The sequence below is a fragment of the Primulina tabacum genome, chromosome 3 (genome assembly GCF_025594145.1).
Source record: "Primulina tabacum isolate GXHZ01 chromosome 3, ASM2559414v2, whole genome shotgun sequence".
Classification (NCBI taxonomy): domain Eukaryota; kingdom Viridiplantae; phylum Streptophyta; class Magnoliopsida; order Lamiales; family Gesneriaceae; genus Primulina; species Primulina tabacum.
This window is the reverse complement of record NC_134552.1, coordinates 7,992,348-8,011,349: the sequence shown is the minus strand read 5'-3', so window position 1 is coordinate 8,011,349 and position 19,002 is coordinate 7,992,348. Positions and strand designations below refer to the sequence as shown.

Below are 19,002 nucleotides of genomic sequence, written 5' to 3'. Positions count from 1 at the left end.
ATTTGTCAATGGAGTAACTCATCTTTTAGCCCGCAAGGCTTTGATTTGGGTGTCTAATTTAGATTGTGTACCAGGAGGTTTTCCTAGTTGGTTGTTGAATGCTATAGAACATGATCTATCTTTGATTTCTTAATGGATCTTTTTACCTTCAAAAAAAAAAATTGATTATTATTATTCATTTTTTAATTCAAATTCAGAATTTTAAAATTGATAAATGTATTCCATCAACTAAAAACCAATATTGTAGACCACACGAAGCTTATAAATATTGAAGAAAAACAGATGAAAATCACATGAAAGTTTCACAAATCCAAAATGTATTTACATTCTAATTTTTGTTTCAAACAAAAAATAAAAAAATTATGAACGCATTGCTTTCATTTTCCATGGTCGTCCAATCCAATAATATGGGGAAAAAACTCAAGATGATGCGAAGCTTATTTCAGTGTTCTATAATTTTTCCCACAAAAGAACCCAAAGCAAGAGATTTTCACAGAAAACTGATATATTTCCTGATGCAAAAGCATGTCAAAAAATATTACTAAATATGGCCTACACATTTCCGGGTGTGTACATTTTTTCAAGTGTCTCGCTTTTGGTGTCATTCTGGAAACAAAATAAAACCTTGAAACTACGCAAATGAACAACTTTTCAATGACCCATTTCGTCTTCCACATTGAACTGAAGAAAATTTGCTGAAGCGGGCCAATTGGTTTTACCAGGGTCCAGGAAACTCAGATTCAACCCTGTCTTACCACCAGTTCTATGTCAGCTCCAACCTCAGCTATCTTAGTTTCTTTAGAAACTTTTGCAGCTCTGGCAACACCGAGAACATCAAAATCCAATGCCACTTTTTTCACTAAGCCTTCAAGTATCTAGAAAAATAAGAAATAATGTATCATAATAATGAAAAATTTGGAAGCCAAACAAATGATTAATGATACAAGTATTATAGTACAATTGCCATTGCAAACTATGTATTTCAATGTCGGTCAATGTTGCCATATATTTATCAACATCATTGTAGGTCCATTAACCAAGTATATTACATCAGCAAGTTGTCTATCTAAACATATTTTAAGAAGCCATATTAAAGTGAAATTTTTTGAGATGCCATAACAAATTCAATGCCGGGGATATATACCAGAACAAATTACCTGCATACAAGGGTTACTTCAAGACTTAGGCGCATTATAATACATATCAAACTTGGGGCTAAGTCCTTGACAGAAAACTTTGTCCACGCATCAAAATATTATAATGAGTGCAAGGGAATTGCCTTTTTAAGACATGGAAAGCATGACTTTATAATGGTATTGCCATTTATGGGAAGTGCTGCAGTGTTAGATATCATACCAGTGAGCCAATGGCCACCAAAGCCCGGAATCTTGAATCAGAATCAACAGTTTCCTCTTCTGCCATCTTCAGGAGATAAAAGGTAGAAATCACAGGTGAATTATTAATAATTTAACACCATCAGTTCGATGATATATTGACGTCACCCTTGAGAGGAAAAGGGTGTCCATCTTTTATTCTTTAAAAAACATTGTCTACAAAATTATACCTCCAACGCAGCAGGCAGAACTTGAGACTGCCCTACCTCATCCTTCATCTCAATCAAAAGAACAGAAAAGCTGAAGAGGGCAAAAAAATGCAAATAACGACCAGGGAAACAAATGAATAAAGCCATTGTTTAAGGAAAAGACAAATAAAAGATCTAGGATAAATTTTTTTTTATGGTAATCATAGGGCTAATAACTTGACAAACATCAGTCATCCCCAGTCAACTACTTGAGTAACAATGTTGCATAAGATAATTGCACGTTCTTGTTAGCAGACAACCAACAACTTGAGAAAGCATCAAGAATCTACAAAATAAATATAATGAAGAAGTATTCGATTAGACTAACCAACCAAGAATAAATAATAGGCTAGAATATAATAATGGTATACTGTTATAACATTTAAAACACAAGATCCCGTTAAACTTTTATCATATATTTTTTACGGCATTTGCCACATATATCCAGAGAAACTAACCTCTGCTCGATGTATTTGTAACCATCCATGATAACATGAACTTTTGAAAAGATTAGTCACTGCACGAAGGCTGGTCAGTAAAGTTGAGGGGAGTGGACTTGAAGTAACCTTCTTGATCAATTCGACAATAACATCTGAGGATAGATGAGTATTCAATATCAGTTTACAGTAAATTCATGGGCCGCAACATAAAAAAACAAAATGAATATCCAAATCAAGAGACAAGACACAGCCATCTTTCTCCAAGTATCACAGTAAAAACTTGTTCACTGAACAATCAAGGTTATGAAAACAAACAAAAAAATGTTGGAAGGAGATCTAATTAGGTACCATTGCCATCCTTTGATTGCTGGATAATCTTAGTCGCTCCATCAGGATGCAGCACAATCATCCTCGCAACATCAATGGCTGCAAGCAACATAAGGGAAAGTTACCAAAACACCACAACGTTGGATCTGAGTAGTTCAAGTAGGGTCACTTCCAAGTTCCATCACAGCCAATCGAACCGGTGGATATATAATTAATGATTTGTAAGAGAAGATTCTGCGAACTATATAAAGATATCAATGTAGCTAAACTTGTAATCCATAAATACCTTTTTTTTTTAACCAACATTAGAGTAGAAGTGACAGCAGTATTTTCATCAAGTAAAAAAGTGCTAACGTGATAGATGATGGTTGTGATTTTAAATGCCTGAGGTCAAGATAAAACAATATCCTTAAAATTTCATAAGTTAAATTGATGTAGAATTAGAAGGAGAGAATGGAGCAGTAGAACAGGGGAGGAAAAGAGGAGTAAACGATAGAGAACGGCGACATAAATGGTGCAATAAGGTGGCTATAACTTACGAGCCACGAGGGCAGAGAAAGTAGAGAGAGAAAAACGAAATCTGTCCTTTAGATGTGATAATAAGCCAATTTATAGGCTTGTTGGATAAAAAAAGATGTGGATAACTGAAAATAAGCATTAGATAAACCAAAACAAATAGAAGATTGTTTATAACCCCGCCAAATAAAATTCAAGTTTTCTGTTAATTTATTTTTCACATCAACAATTCCCTGCCAACAGAAAATATTGTGTCCATGCTGTAAATAAACTCTATGCCAATGAATTTTTTGCTTAAAAGAAAACTGTATGATATAAATTAATTCTGGTTCTCTGTCTCAATCTTATAAGGATACGAGACCTGACATAAATGGCATAAAAAGCGCCACGAAGCTACAATTAATCATAGTGTTTCCTCACTCCTCAGCGATTCCTATGTTATACTAGACTATCCAGGAAATCTACAAATCATCAGGTTTCTATTTATCTATTTCAGAAATTTTCCTTGCACAATTCGACTAATATACTAACACAAAAGGAAAGATAATTGCATGTGCAAGTGAAAACGATTATAATTAAAATCTAACTACAGTTACCGGGAAATAGCATGTCAAGTGGCCATGTCTTCAACAACTTCAGCAATAACGCAATGTCAACATCTGCAAATCTACTGCTGTGATAGTGTGAGGTGTCCTTCAAAATTTTAACAATGGCATTCAATCGCGGGAGATCACCCTCATTCAGTTTCAAATGTATACTCACCTTCAGAAAAGAGTGACACAGATACAAGTCATGCAAAAATTTGCATAGAACCAACAGAACAAAATGTTTTCACCACCAACATTTAACGAGTAAGAAAAATAATGGGTTGTACAACATTTCTAATCTCAGTGAACATAAATAATTTAATAAAAAGGAAAATATGACTATTTTACAAATATCATTATTACAAGGATAAATAAATATCCAAAATCGAATAAAACAGAGAGAAAGCATTTTACCGGGTCAGACAGCATTGTATTGTTAAACTCCGACATTTTTTTGAGGATTCCATCAAACTGAGCAGTGTCAAATACAAGCATTCCTTTCTGGATGACAGAATAACTTTTGTCCTCGATTAATTTGTTAAAACTTCAATACTAGAAAGGCAAGTGACATTTATATTGTACAGCATAATAGAGAAAAGAACCAGCAGTATAATCTCTAAACTATAGTGTTCAACAACTATTATACATCAATGAGAGAATTTTCTGTCATGTGTGTAGCACACGATACATGTTCAGAGAAAAATAAAAACAAAACAGCTCAGAATAGGTAGAGATGGGGAACCCTGAGTTGGCCCATCCTTAATGGCCAAATTCCCAAGTCCTAAATTTTTTTTTTTGATAGGAAACTATTTTCATTAGAATAATTAAAGATTACATATTATGTGCGGGTGAGAATTCCGCAGCACAGTAACAAAACCACTATCATAAGGAACACCTCAAAGAGAGCAACATACAATGTTGGCTTCGCTCTAAATAATAGAGACTGAAGATAAGAAAAAAATAGGAATTATGGGTGTTCTAGTTCTATGTGTCTCTCTTTCTCTTTACATGTAGTTCTTGATCAACCAAAATTAACATTCATCTATTCATCTTTTTATTACACATTTTCTACCAAGTTACAGTACACCATCAATTCCCATATAATACCCATCAAGATAATATCATCCATCGGGTAAAAAAAAAAAGATTAACACCCTTCTGATGCCATCGAATCAACATTTATGATCTCATTAAGTGGCTCACTGTGTTTGCACGAATATAGCACAAAAAGATCTTGGCAACAAACTGAGTCTTCCGTTATCATAAAAAAGAAGTGAAGATTAGTCTGCTACATAAATAGGACTAAGAGGTAACATATTAATGAAGAAACATACATGGAAGCCAAGAGCAGAAAATTCAACCACAAAATCAAGGCGTAGATGCTAGAAAATTACTTTCGGAATGTGCTTGTAAGAAGGCCTTGATAAAACATCTGCAATTATTCAAGCAATAATCACAATTTCTCTATAAATAAAAATACAGTTCATGAAAAATAGAAAGCAAAGTCGACAATGAAAGTTACCTGACACTTTAGATGGTGCTCCTGGTATATAAGCACTGGCTGAAGTATTAAAATGAGAAGGGAAAACGTATAACTAAGTGGGCATGTAAAAAACTAAGTTCTGGATAGTCGTGAATTGATGAATGTTTAACTCACAGCCAGTGTAAGGGTCTCGAAAAGATGGATCAAGGATAAAATCCTTTTGCGCTGTATTTTGCAGAATAAACTCCACAATTTGCTGCCGGAAAGAAAGAGGTAAATCTTCCTTGAGAAGCCACTTATCAGCCGCAGCATATGGATCATCTGTAAGTCGGTCATTGCTTACAACAGCGTGAAAGACAGGCTAATGGTGCAAGGCAATATATTTGGTAAATTATATTTCCTAATGGAAGAAAATCATCAGAAGGAACAATCAAGTCATAATAAGTGCAAGAATGATTAATCTTGTATTATACTCAGATACACCTGTACGAGGCTACGAGCATGATTTTAATGAAATGGAGCTAAAAAGTGGCTCGTACAGTTCTCAAAAGACTTCCATGAAAATAGAAAAATACCTGCACGATTGTATGGCAATTTGCGCGTAGGGCCACCATCTCCAATGTCGACATCGAATACTGAAGATAGTTCAAAATGTCACTGGAAGTCAAATGGAACACACACATGAAAAGGTGAATTAAGAAAGAAAAGGCTAACCATAATCGTATTGAATTCCATCAAGCAGAGGGCAGTTCGTATTATCACCAGGTCCATCAACCACTTCACCAATCTAGATATAACAAAACTGAACTTTAAAAACGAACAATCAGAGATAAACTAGACAAAAGCTGGATTGTACACGTAATTACATAATTTGAACAGAACTTTACTGAGATGCCAAGTGAAAAAGTAAATTCAGGTCGACTAATCATACAAATCTTGGTCACAAAGTGCCTAGATGCCGAGATTCGGTAATGATGTATAAACAATCAAGAAGACATCAACAATTATTTTTATAAAATAAACTTCAAGAAAGGAAATAAAACATTACAAAATGATGGTCCCAGGGCAAAGGCAAAACAAAGGGCACATGGGTGTGGTGTCCAACCATCTAAAGAGGTAAATTAAAGAGGAACAGGTTTTTCTTGTAGTGAACCAGGGGAGTAATGAGCAAGGGCATGAATGTGCTTGACTCATACCTTATCCCACCTCTGCTCACTCATATTCCACGCATAAGCCACACCATTGTCTCCTTCTCGAACGACCTTTGTCTGCCCATCACTATTTCCTGATAATCACAGAATTGAAACAGTCAGCATGTTTAATATGTCTGAAACTTTCTAGTTGTTGCTAAACTAGCCGACAAATTGACGAGAAGAAAGTTACTTCGCAACTCATACCTGGAATTTTTAATGCATCACGTCCAGGCAGATCTTGTAATTTCAGTCCCCCAACTCTTTTCCTGATGCACAATAAAAGATTATCTGAAAACCAAAATAAAAGGGCACCTAAACCAATGAGAAGCTAAAAAATAGCATCTTTCAACGAAAATCTATGTATCATCCATAATGATGATCTTGAAACATGACTACCCCAGTGTTTAATAGTTATCAGTCACGACAATCAACTTCCAGTTATCCAACTTAAAAATAAACAGAACAATGAGCTCAAGAAAATTAACAAGAAGACGTGGTCCATTACCTACTGAGCTTGTACTGAGAGACTTGACTAGCAATTGAATCAAGTTCCACAGTATCAGCAAACTTATCATGATCAGAAGTCCATATACGAACAATGCCATCAGAACAAGCTGTCACAACATCGCCATTTTCCAAGAACTTGGCATCCCAAACACAACCAGGATGCCCAATGCTTTGGACGCAAACACCATCTGCACTAACATGGTTTTCATGTAGAAACAAACAACTTCAGATAACTGCATTAGATCTTTCAAAACAGAATAAAAATCATAATTGTGTTGTAGAATATGATGCCTAAGGGAGCTTCAGAACTTAGATGCTTCCATTAATATAGCTGCAACCAACAAAGCTCAATCCAGTTCATGAAATTTTCTTTGTCACAAAAACAGTACATAGGAGAGAAATTTTGGTCACCAAAAATTTTCACTATTCATTACTAAAGAATTATTTACATGTCCTCCCTGGAGAAGTAATACACATATAAGCTAATATTTGATCAGTCAGAGAATTTGAAATTTGATTGTTGCTATAAATTATATTTTCTAAAGGATTATGAACAAAACCCTGGTTGATTTAACCAGGTACAATGACTGCAAAGAAATTGGCAAATAATCTCAAATGCTCAAGAATCATTAGAAAAAAGAAAGTCAAATCCAACAAATATTTAAATGTGGTCTCGATAAATGACAAGAGGAGGTAACCTTTCCATAACTTTGCTGAGCAATCCTCGCTACCACTGACTATAAGCCCAGAAGCATGAGCATCAACAGAATAGACTATAGATGTGTGACCAACCATCTCCATCAGATGTTCTCCACTAAGTGCCCATAGCCTGATGGAACTGCAATGAACAACAAGAATTTAGATAGCAAAAAAGTCGAGAAAATTTAATTTCCACATCAAAAGGGAGAATCAAAACAAAACACCAAGGAGCATATGCCTCTTTGGTCCAGAAAGCTTCAATCACACATATACTTGTGTTTTCTTTTCATCTATTGAGATAGTGTAAACATATTCTTCTTCACTCATTATTCTACATAAATAGAGAACAATCTACAATGGGCCTCAAGTGATTCCTGGAGTAACACGACACTCCATCAAATTCTCCTTCTTCAATTTTGCTCAAACAAGAACTCGATTTTGAGTTAAAGAACAGTGTTGAGGCCAAGTCCTTCTCAAGCATAAAATGACCAGGCTTATCATGCTTGAGCTCAAAGTGCACGGTTCAAACTAGACATCAGGCTTGACTTGAATTGTTTGTGCTCACGCAACTATGAACTTGCTATATTCTGTATTTTAAGCTACATGAGTGCGTAAAAGTGCATACACCTATAGAAGCACACGTGATTAACCTATCTATGTAGGCCCAATTTCTCAGTACAAAACCTTCTTGTGGAAGGGGTTTCATCAATAGTTGGCTTGACAATGAGCGATAAAAGAAATTAAGTAATTTACAAATTCATTACTATTAAAAAATATATATCAGAGACGAGAAATATTAGATGTTCAAGTGCAATGATTTCAAATGTAAAAAAAAAGATTCATCATTCACAATTATCACAAAACTAAACTTGAGACAATCTTACACACATATTTAATAGCAAGCACATCACTTAGCTGTAACTTAAAGTGGAGGACATGCCTAACACCAAAAGAAAGTAAAATCTCACCCATCATGAGATGCCGAAAGGATTCCTAAACCTGGCATAACAGCTAATCCTCTAACCGTATCTGCAAAACACCAAATTTTAGTATTCACGTCAGAAGATTGAATACAGCTAGTGAATCCGCACACAGTTATATAACTTATATTATGTAGGATACATTCCCTAAGGAGAAGCTAAAGCTTGTTTGTTTTCTTTAACTACATCCAAATATTTGCTAGCGTGTATGATAGGCTTCTAGGCACCGAGAACAACACAACTAAAATTAAATGTGAATCATGTTATGTCTTCATGGGTTAATCCCTTCAATTAGGTAAATCCATGTAGTCCATATAAATTATAATGGAATATGAATTTAAACAATGATTAACTCCTTGTTTACATCTGCGAAAAAACTACATAAAGCAGATTAACATGCTGCCAATTCCCGAAATAACCACTATATAAAAAGGAATAAAGAAAAGCAAATGTTCTCATCTGTGAAAAAAACTGGATAAAAGAGATTCACATGCAGTCGATTCATGAAATAAAAAGAATTAAGAAAACCATTGTCCACCTAAACTGTGGAACAAGTGTAGAAGAAGACAAAGGCATATCTACCCATGGTCATCAACTTACATTCACATCCAAAGTATAAGATGCCCGTGTTAGAGCATCAATTTTTTGGGAGCATGTACAAAAAGAGGAGCGAAAAGTTATAGATAGTAAACGAGGGAAAAAGAAAGACCTGTATGTCCAAGAAAGGTATGTGTACAAGACTTTTCTTTCCAACGCTTCAAGGTCATATAACTTGAACCTGGATTAAAGCAGAAGTAATTGAAATTTAATTTATTGAACAATATCCGTAGCTGATCCTCAAATTTGTAGCCATATTTTAATTCTTTTGCTCTTAGACTGAACGAGACATTTTCGTGATTCTAAAGCTAGATTTTCACCATTCTATACTTCCAAGCTAAATCCAGAATACAGATAATGGATGTTTTAATATAAGTCAAAATATGGACACTTTCGTGTTCTTCATAGCACTTGCATGGAATGAAGAACCCTGAGAAAATCTCACGGAGAAAACCCAGTAATTGTTTATTCACAGAGTCTTCAAACCACCAAAAGATTTCAACAAATTTTTATTATGATCAGGCCAAAGGGGTAAGTACATCAATTTGAAGAAAATTTAAATTCTTAATGAAACATGAAAAGGATATATTTGGAACTGGAGATTAGACAATGATGAACTAAAAATTAAGGCAAAAAGTTTGAATTACAGCATACACCTGTTACAAGCTCCCCTGAAGGCAACTTAATAACTGCCTGAATTGGTGCCTTGTGAGCTTCCCAAACCTCAACCTGTTTACCCCTCCTCCAGCGGCTCAACGTACTAAGTTGAAGCCATCACAAAAGAGAAAAATCAGAAAATGAGAAACACATTTTATCTGTGAGCATCAGAAATAGGATATATTCTTGTCTCCGTAAACAATAAAAAGTTGAATGGTCCAAGTTAGGAGCACTAGTTTCAATAGAAACTATAAACAGAAGTATTTCAGAACTGAGATAGAACAAATATCATGACAAATCAACGGCCATACTGATCACCAGCATATAATCTGACAATAGGGATATTTAGTGACTAACAATTGAGTACCAGTCACAACTAACCATCAATGCGCATGCATTTTGAATTATGACATTTATTGGTCAAATTAATCACATCACAATCATTCGAGCACAGTATCAATTGATAATCTGAAAAAGTACAATCGTCTGTATGACTTGGTCTGCACAGATGAGGTAACATAATTGTTCACAAGCAGGCTTAAAAAGTATTTTTTTTACAGGCCAGATTATCCATCCTTCATCATAAAGCATCTTCGAAGCCACCTTTTTTCATGTCAGAAAAATATAAGAAAGGGACAGAATTAATAGGAGTAGTGAAATTTGAGGTAGTAACGTCACATTAGAGGTTTGTGTAACCAGAACTTGAATTTGATGAGACATAATATTAAATAAAATAATGACAGTGCTCATACAGAGTTAAGATAAAGACTTCTCGTATTTATAGATCATCCAACTATAAACAAAAACCGTTCATAGAGAATAGAGATATGACGTACCAATCAACTGACGTTGAGACAATATCTTGCCCATCCAATGCAATTCCAGTGACTTGCAATTTATGAACCTTAAGAGTCTCAAATTTCTCCCCATTGGCCAAATTCCACACCAGTACAAGAGTATCCATTCCTCCTGATACAATCCTGCCCTCCGGAAACTCCTCATTTGGTGAGATCCAAGCCAAAGGGCCAACAAAACTAGTATGGCCTAACAATATTTTTGACATGATGAACTCACGCTTATTTGACCCATCCGGTGTCCAGAAACGAACGGTTTTATCCCTTGAAGAAGTGGCTATACCCGTATCGCCACATACGCAAATCCCACGAGCCTACAGATCACAAATTCAGTAAAATATATCAACTCACACCTAAAAAATGCTCACTCTTCAGTAAGTTAACCCAGTACTATAACTGGGCATTAGATTCTGGATTGAAAAACTACGCAATTGCATTTTTTTTATATTCTTAAAAAGGATAAACTTTTCTCTACAAGCCTTTGATTGAGCCAAACACAAGCAAATCACCACTAGCCCAAAAAAATAAATGACAAATATTCAAAATACTATTGCAAGAAACAATTTTTTCTTAACATTAGGATGGACCGAAGATGGTGCCAACGACAAGAATGCCATGAAACAATTCAATTATCATAATTGGACATTGAAAATAAATAATTGACAGGACTCAAGAAAGAGGAAACGAGCAATTTATCGTCAAACTAAATACTTAATCCAATTCAAGTTCACTAAAAAATGGAGCGCTCAATCAAATTTCCTAATTAAACTCGTAACAAGAACTGATAGATTGGTTACAAGCAAGCTAACACAAATAATAAAAAAATGTAAAAATAAAAGAAGTAAAATGTGAAAATATTACATCGTCTTCGTGGCCTCGAAGTTGTCATCTCAATTGATACTCCTCATGATCGATTTCCATATAAAAAAAATATTTATTGATTCCTATAAATTAATACCGAAATTCTTGATTTCTGGACAACAAAACGAGGCTTTTTGTTTTCTTTTTGTGAAGAAAATCGCAATGCATTGACCATCAATCAAACAAATTAAATTACTAGAATCTGGAGGGCTTGTCTTGCAGGCTTTTGTTCTTCTATTTCTTTATATTCTGTATTTGTTTGTTTTTTTCCCCTGGTGAATGTATATTGTTAATACTTTCATAAATGCAGTGTTTTTTTTTTTAAATGAAAATCGAAATAACAGTTAAAAATTATTATTCATTGATTGATTTATTTTATTTAATACGAAGTGATTGATTTATTAAAATTCCTTTCAAGGCCTTTTTTTTAAAAAAAAATATATATATCCTTTTAAGGGGTTTTTAGAAGCTACAATTTTAATTTAAAAAAAATCTACTATTTTAATTTGCATTTTATGGATGGAATCCAGTAAAATTATCTATTTTGAATGAATTTTGTGGGGACCCGGCGTTAATTCATTCCTTAATCGTCTTTAAGAATAATTCAAACAATTATAATAAACAGGGTCTAAATTTTTTTTAAAATACAAAGCGGAAATGTAATGTAATTCAATTCAAATTACATATTAAACATAAATATACAAATCTTGTATTATCTACAAGAATTTAACTAGGTTCAACTATCTATCAGTGCTGAATCCTAAGTTGCTTCGAAGCCCGGATCTCCACGCTATCTAGTCCAGCCTCGTTTTCTTCTTGACCTTGATCCTATCCCACCTGTTGTCATGCACACATACAAACAAGACAACAGCCGGATAACTCCGGTGAGAATTACATTCTCAGTATAAATCATGTATACATGCAATCATAAAAACAATATAAAAGCATATAACAGATATGTCTAACATGTATTCAAATCAGAATATAAATACATATCAAGAATAAATCCTATTCTACACATGTACCATCATCAGGAACATAACTCATCATGTACCATATTCAGGAACATAATCAACATAAATCAATATAACTGTCAATTAGACTCATGACTCCACATTTGAAACTAGACTCAATCCTAGTCTAGGGATCCCGGTTTCCAGAAGTTAGCATTCCCATATCAACCAACAGTAATAGAAAAGACTCCAGTTCTATCCACGTCGATAGGGTATCGATCACCAGTAATAGAAGAAATACCAATTCTATCCACATCGATATGGTATCGATCACCAGCAATAGAAGAAGCTCGTATTCTATCCACATCGGTATAGTATCGATCACCAGTAATAGAAAGAACTCTGATTCTATCTACATCGATATGATATCGACCATCAGTAATAGAAGAAGTTATGATTCTATCCACATCGATACGGTACCGATCACCAGTAATAGAAGAAGCTCCGATTCTATCCACATCGATATAATATCGATCATCAGTAATAGAAAGAAGTTATAATTCTATCCACGTCGATAGCCAAACATCCGGTGACAGACTTTGGCACAATCGCCAATACACTATCTTGTGACATCGTGCAATGTGCCCGTGGCGATACCACCACTATCAGGCACCTCTGTCACAAGATTACTCGTCTAATACCTGTTGTCTATAAATCAAGAGAACATGTACCTCAATCAAATCAATACAATAAGGTAAAGTATGTGATTTAGGGAAACTCGAGCCAAACCTCACTCGAGTTGTGCAATCCCAACTCAACATTAATTTATACCTTTATCTTCTCGGTCCGACGAAGACGAAGTATCGAAGTCAACTCTGTTCATACCCAATCTGATAATGACAATCGAATAGATACAATATCAGTATATAACTCAGTTCAAAACTTGTTCTGATTAATACTCAAATCAAAACATAATCTGATCAATGCCAATCGACATATGATATCACAATACCATCTAAATCAATACCGAATCTGATCAATATCAATCAACTGATGTTTCGACGGCATAGCAATACAGTCTCGATAACCCCGTCAATTCCAACACCACAGATATAATACCAAAACTCATAATCAATATCGGTGCAACTCATAATTTCAATAACAATACAAATCTGATATCGAATCTCAATTAATCGACTCCAAAATTCATAACAATTCCATAATCAGTCCGTTTCTTAATCTGACTTCGATTCTATGATGTCTAACATGTCAAGAACATCATATATGACGTGTATTCAATTCCAACAACATCATAATTTCAGACGACATCAAAACGTAACAAAACTTACGCCCAGTTGTAGCTGTCGTTGCTAGGAACACGGTGTCGTACTCGGATTCAAGTTCGGACGGACGGATCCAAAATCCTCGATTTCAAATCAAAATCTTCCCTCGGCCTTTTCTCGTTTCTTCTTGCCAAATTACGTTTGTATGTATATATATATATATACATAACTCGTGCATGATAGAAACGTGGCATGTTCTTGTTCTGCATGACTCGCGCATATGAGCGACTCCGAATGGCGCATATGCGCGAGACCTACTGGTCTCCATGCTCGGCTTCGCAACTACTGGCGCATATGCGCGCCTCAATCCGGCGCATATGCGCCAAAGCTTCTATTCCAAAACGTTGGGTTCTGGACTGCTCGCGCATATACGCGACATCACTCGGCGCATATGCGCGAGACACCATTTCTCGGCGCGTGTGTCTCGGCATCTCTCGCGCATATGCGCGCCTCACCTCGGCGCATATGCGCGAGGTTCTCTGGACAAAGCATACTACAGCTCGCGCATATGCGCGCAATCACTCCGCGCATATGCGCGGGATCTTCTGCCCAACTCGCGCACAGCTCGCGCATCACGTCGCGCATGTGCGCGAGTGGCACCTCCCTCGCACCTAATTCGTGTCTTTTCTCGTCTGTCCCGGTCTGATCTGTTCCGTCTTTAATCATCTCGATTAATCAAGAAATCATCCCAGATTAATCTCAGATTACGGTAAATATACCCAAATCATTTTCGATTACGGTAATCAAATTCTCGGGCCTTACAAATTTGGAGTATATGGTAGTTGTTAATAAATATGCTTAAATTAAATGAGAAATTTAATCAACAAAACAAGTCAAATTTTAAATACCTTAATCCAAACACACTCTTAATTAACTAAATTATTTATTCCAATATAAGTTTTTTTTATTCAACACAAAGACTATATTGGATCGTGTGAGTAATTTCAAAATATTTTTTTTGTTAGCAATGAAATTCTTTCAACTTTTCATGTAGATGAGAACATAGTAATCAACAACGGCCTTCATTCTCACAAGCTTGAGAATTTATAAGGAATATTTATATATTTTTGTTTCTTTTTAATATTAGTGTTGAGATGTAATAGTTAGGTGATCAAATATGATTTAAAATATTGATTTTATTGTTGCTATCATATAAATTTTGATAAAAAAAATATCATACGTTCGATTATCATAAATTGTGAGTTAATATGATTATTGTTAGAGGATTGTTGAAAGCACTAATGACAGGAGAGTGATTGGATAACCTAGTGTGGGGGCCCGTGCTCTTGATTAATATTTAATGATCAAACAATCAGGATTTATTAATGTAAACAGCGAAAGCGATTAAAAATTTTCCTTTTGAGCCAATAGAAATTTCGGCATGACCTCGCCGTAAGTAGGACATCCCAAAAATTTCCAAACAACACAAACAATATTTATATACTCGAAATAAAGTCATAACATCAATTCATAAACCTATAGCCGCACTGGCCAGGACTAAACACATATAGAGCCGGCAAGGCTCGATCACACAACTATCAATTCAAAACATCGTAAAAATAACAGTACAGCTACACGGGGCATCTCCCCGGTAAATGTATAACTCCATAATATAGTATATATATCTGGGAACTCTCAACCATGACTCGACGACTGGGCACCACTACTTGAGGCTCCACCAGACGCGTCAAATCCTCCTGGATAACCTGCTATGGCATCAAAAACAACCACAGCATAAAAATAAACGAGGGGTCCGGCCCCAGTACGACGAACTAGTAATATTACGACAAATATAACTGACATGAAATAACATCAAGTAAAATGCAATGAAATGCAATGCAATGCGTGTCGGTAACAACAAAATAATGGATACCAAAGCGGAGTCCAAATGAAACGCATCAGCAACAGTAACAGTGGTCACCCGTGCCAGGACTGCAGCAACGTAATATCATGCCGCCGCTCATCTATGCACGTAGCATCGAGGGTACGGGAGCGACCCGCTCAGTCCTCATGCAAGTCATCAGGAGTGCTAATCCTACCCACCCACTCCATCGATGATGCAACAACTCGATAGATCAATATCAATAGCAATCAAAGGAGTCAAGGCTCGAAATGCTATGCACTAATAGTATCAACTCAAATAAATGCATGAATGCAATCACGTATTCACAGAAGCACATAAGGCACGCCACAACTCATTACAAAGTACTTAACGTCATTTCATATCATATAGACGTCATAATAAAACAGTTCATGCGTACCTTAACTGATAACTAATTTACCACCGAAAATATCTTAAATTCTCAAAAAAGTCCTGGAAATGCCAACTCAGACAAATCACCTGAATATTAATTTAAATGGTCTTATTATCATATAAAAATTATAGAACCATTTAAATTCACTAAAAATCCAATTTCAACAATTTAGGCATTTTAAATTCCTAAAATTCCAATATTCGATTAAATGCCTAAAATCAATTATTTCTATTTTTATCGTCGCAAAATATTCTTTTTAGCTTTAAATGACGCTAAACTAATATTTAAGCGACTGCAATAAATTCTAGGTTCACCAGATTATACCTCCAACTCGCACAATTCCGGAACCTACAACAATAACCCAATAATTAATCAATAATGATACATTATTTGAGTCGAAATTGAATTAACTTTACGTAGGCAACAATTCGCACCGAGGCAGCTTGTAATCCGAACAACACTGGCTGAAACCGAGCCTCAACCAAAGCTAACCGGCAACAGGCGGCAAACTCGCCGGAGAAGATGACCGGAATTACGCAGAAAACAGAGGGTTCTCGAAAATTTGCAAAAGTGGTATCAAAAGAAAGCTTATGACATAAGGAACAAAACCCATCAATCAATTTTTAGTTTTGAGCAGGCGGAAGACGACGAATTTAGCGGTGAAAAGGCGGCGTTTTTCGTCGGGTTTTCGGAGATCACGATTTCACCTAGCAAGAGTGATATCAATTGATAGCTCTCGTCGAGAGGATTTCGAATATGTATTTACTTAAATTTTTGGGCGATCGGTGTGGCCACAATCGACGGTCAAAGCTTCGAAATTTAAAAACAAAGAAAACGCAGATCTCGGTCGGGAAGATGAAGACGAGGAGAGAGAAAAGAATTTTACATTTATCTTTTTTTTTTTTTAACTTAATCTTTAACTTTGGGCTAGGCTTGGGGTTCACTTGGGCTGGGCTCTAACATTCTCCCCTACTAATAAAAGATTTCGTCCTCGAAATCTAGCATATATAACATTTATACAAAAGTGGTTTACAAACATTTACCACTGATAGTACATTGGGAAATCAGAATACATGGAATAATTTATTACATTTTCAAACAAATGAGGCCATTCCTGACGCATCTTAGCCTCTAATTCCCATGTAGCTTCTTCTCTCCAATGTCTACTCCACTGCACCATAACCAGTGGAATCGTCTTATTCCTAAGTTGCTTTTCTTTACGATCAAGAATTTGCACTGGATGCTCAACATAACTAAGGGAACTATCTAACTCCACCTCATCAGTCCTCAAGACATGAGAAGTATCGGGCTCGTACTTCCGCAGCATATATACATGAAACACATCATGTATCGCAGATAGACTTTGCGGCAAGTCCAAACGATAAGCCAAAGTGCCAATTCTCTCAACAATCGCATATGGACCAATATAACGCGGAGCTAGTTTCCCTTTGCGCCCAAATCTCATAGTACCACGAAATGGTGATACTTTCAAGAAAACCTGATCGCCAACCTGAAATTCTAAAGGCCTACGCCTTTTATTAGCATAGCTGGCTTGACGATCCTGTGCTGCTTTCATTTTTTTCCTAATCATTTCAACCTTCTTTTTCATTTCTTGTATAAATTCTGGCATTGACATCTGTTTTTCTCCTACATCTTCCCAGCATATCAGAGATCTACATTTTCTACCGTACAAGGCTTCAAATGGTGCCATTCTGATGGTTGCTTGGAAGTTGTTATTGTAAGAGAACTCAACAAGTGACAATGATTCTTGCCAACCACCCCTGAAATCCATCACGACTGTTCGCAACATGTCCTCGAGTGTCTGAATGGTCCTCTCAGACTGACCATCTGTCTGTGGGTGATATGCAGTACTCATCGCCAACTTTGAACCCAATGCTGATTGCAAACTACCCCAAAACTTCGACGCAAACCTGTGATCACGATCTGATACTATGGTTACAGGCACATCATGCAATCTCACCACATGATCGATGTACATTTTTGCCATTTTCTTATAAGTACAAGTACGATCATAAGGAATAAAATGGGCTGATTTAGACAATCTATCAACAATCAGCCAAATCGCATCACAACCACGATTAGAACGAGGTAGGTGTGTCACAAAATCCATAGCAATGTGCTCCCAATTCCACTATGGCACTTCAAGACTATGTAACATACCACCAGGTCTCATTCTCTCAGCTTTAACCTGTTGGCACGTCAAACATCTAGCCACAAAGTCAGAAATCTCTTTCTTCATACCTTCCCACCAGTAATGAGATTTCAAAATATGATACATCTTTCTGATTCCAGGATGAACACTGTGCCAACTACAATGAGCTTCACGAAGTATAGATTCTTTCAAATCTATCAAATTCGGAACCACAAGTCTACCATTATAACGCAGACATCCATCTAAAGCAACACTGAACTTATCTGATTGACCTGTCTGAGTCAATTCTTTCAATCTATGAACATGTGGATCAGTTCTCTGTGCTGCTTTGATTTTTGAAACAATCTGTGGTTCAACTTGTATAGATGAAACTATAAAGTAGTAGCCCTTAGACTGATAAGTCCATCCTGAAGTTCCCAAATGCTCATGAACATTTGAAATAGTCAAAGATATCAACATTTTAGGCTGAACCTTTCTGCTCCAAGCATCTGCAACTTGATTCATTCGCCCTGGTTGGTACTGAATCTCACAATCAAAGTCCTTAAGTAATTCCAACCATCGACGCTGTCTCATATTCAAGTCGGACTGTGTGAAAAGATACTTCAGACTCTTGTGATCAGAATAAATCACAAACTGTTCTCCGTACAGATAATGACGCCATATCTTTAACGCAAATACAATGGCAGCTAACTCCAAATCATGAACTGGATATCGAGTCTCATGTGGCTTCAACTGACGAGATGCATACGCAATCACTCGCCCATTTTGCATCAAAACACAACCCAGTCCTTTTAGAGAAGCATCTGTACAGACAACAAATCCACCTGAGCCTGAAGACAAAGCTAGCACTGGAGATGTGATAAACTTTTCTTTCAAATTCCGAAAACTAGACTCACATTCTGCAGTCCATACAAAACGTCGATCTTTCTGTGTCAACTGGGTCATAGGCCTAGCTATTATAGAAAATCCTTCAATGAAACGCCTATAGTACCCAG

General features: G+C 36.0%; 1 protein-coding gene and 1 long non-coding RNA gene across 2 annotated transcripts; both read right to left on the bottom strand.

The window, feature by feature from the left end:
- Nucleotides 1–726: 726 nt before the first annotated feature.
- LOC142539851 (uncharacterized) lies at nt 727–11,543 on the bottom strand. Its single transcript, XM_075645590.1, has 22 exons — nt 11,284–11,543; nt 10,405–10,736; nt 9,568–9,671; nt 9,024–9,092; nt 8,303–8,363; nt 7,334–7,473; nt 6,634–6,823; nt 6,333–6,394; nt 6,132–6,220; nt 5,650–5,722; nt 5,511–5,570; nt 5,110–5,256; nt 4,975–5,013; nt 4,847–4,884; nt 3,867–3,953; nt 3,462–3,627; nt 2,371–2,448; nt 2,041–2,174; nt 1,792–1,868; nt 1,565–1,634; nt 1,357–1,422; nt 727–875 (listed from the first exon to the last, which is right to left on the bottom strand). The coding sequence occupies exons 2-22, from the start codon at nt 10,629–10,631 to the stop codon at nt 741–743; spliced, it is 2,112 nt and encodes a 703-aa protein (XP_075501705.1). The 5' UTR covers nt 10,632–10,736; nt 11,284–11,543; the 3' UTR covers nt 727–740.
- Nucleotides 11,544–15,003: 3,460 nt separating this feature from the next.
- LOC142538922 (uncharacterized) lies at nt 15,004–15,863 on the bottom strand. Its single transcript, XR_012818763.1, has 2 exons — nt 15,501–15,863; nt 15,004–15,285 (listed from the first exon to the last, which is right to left on the bottom strand). It is a non-coding gene; the product is annotated as an uncharacterized LOC142538922 (long non-coding RNA).
- Between the last annotated feature and the right edge of the window lie 3,139 nt (nt 15,864–19,002).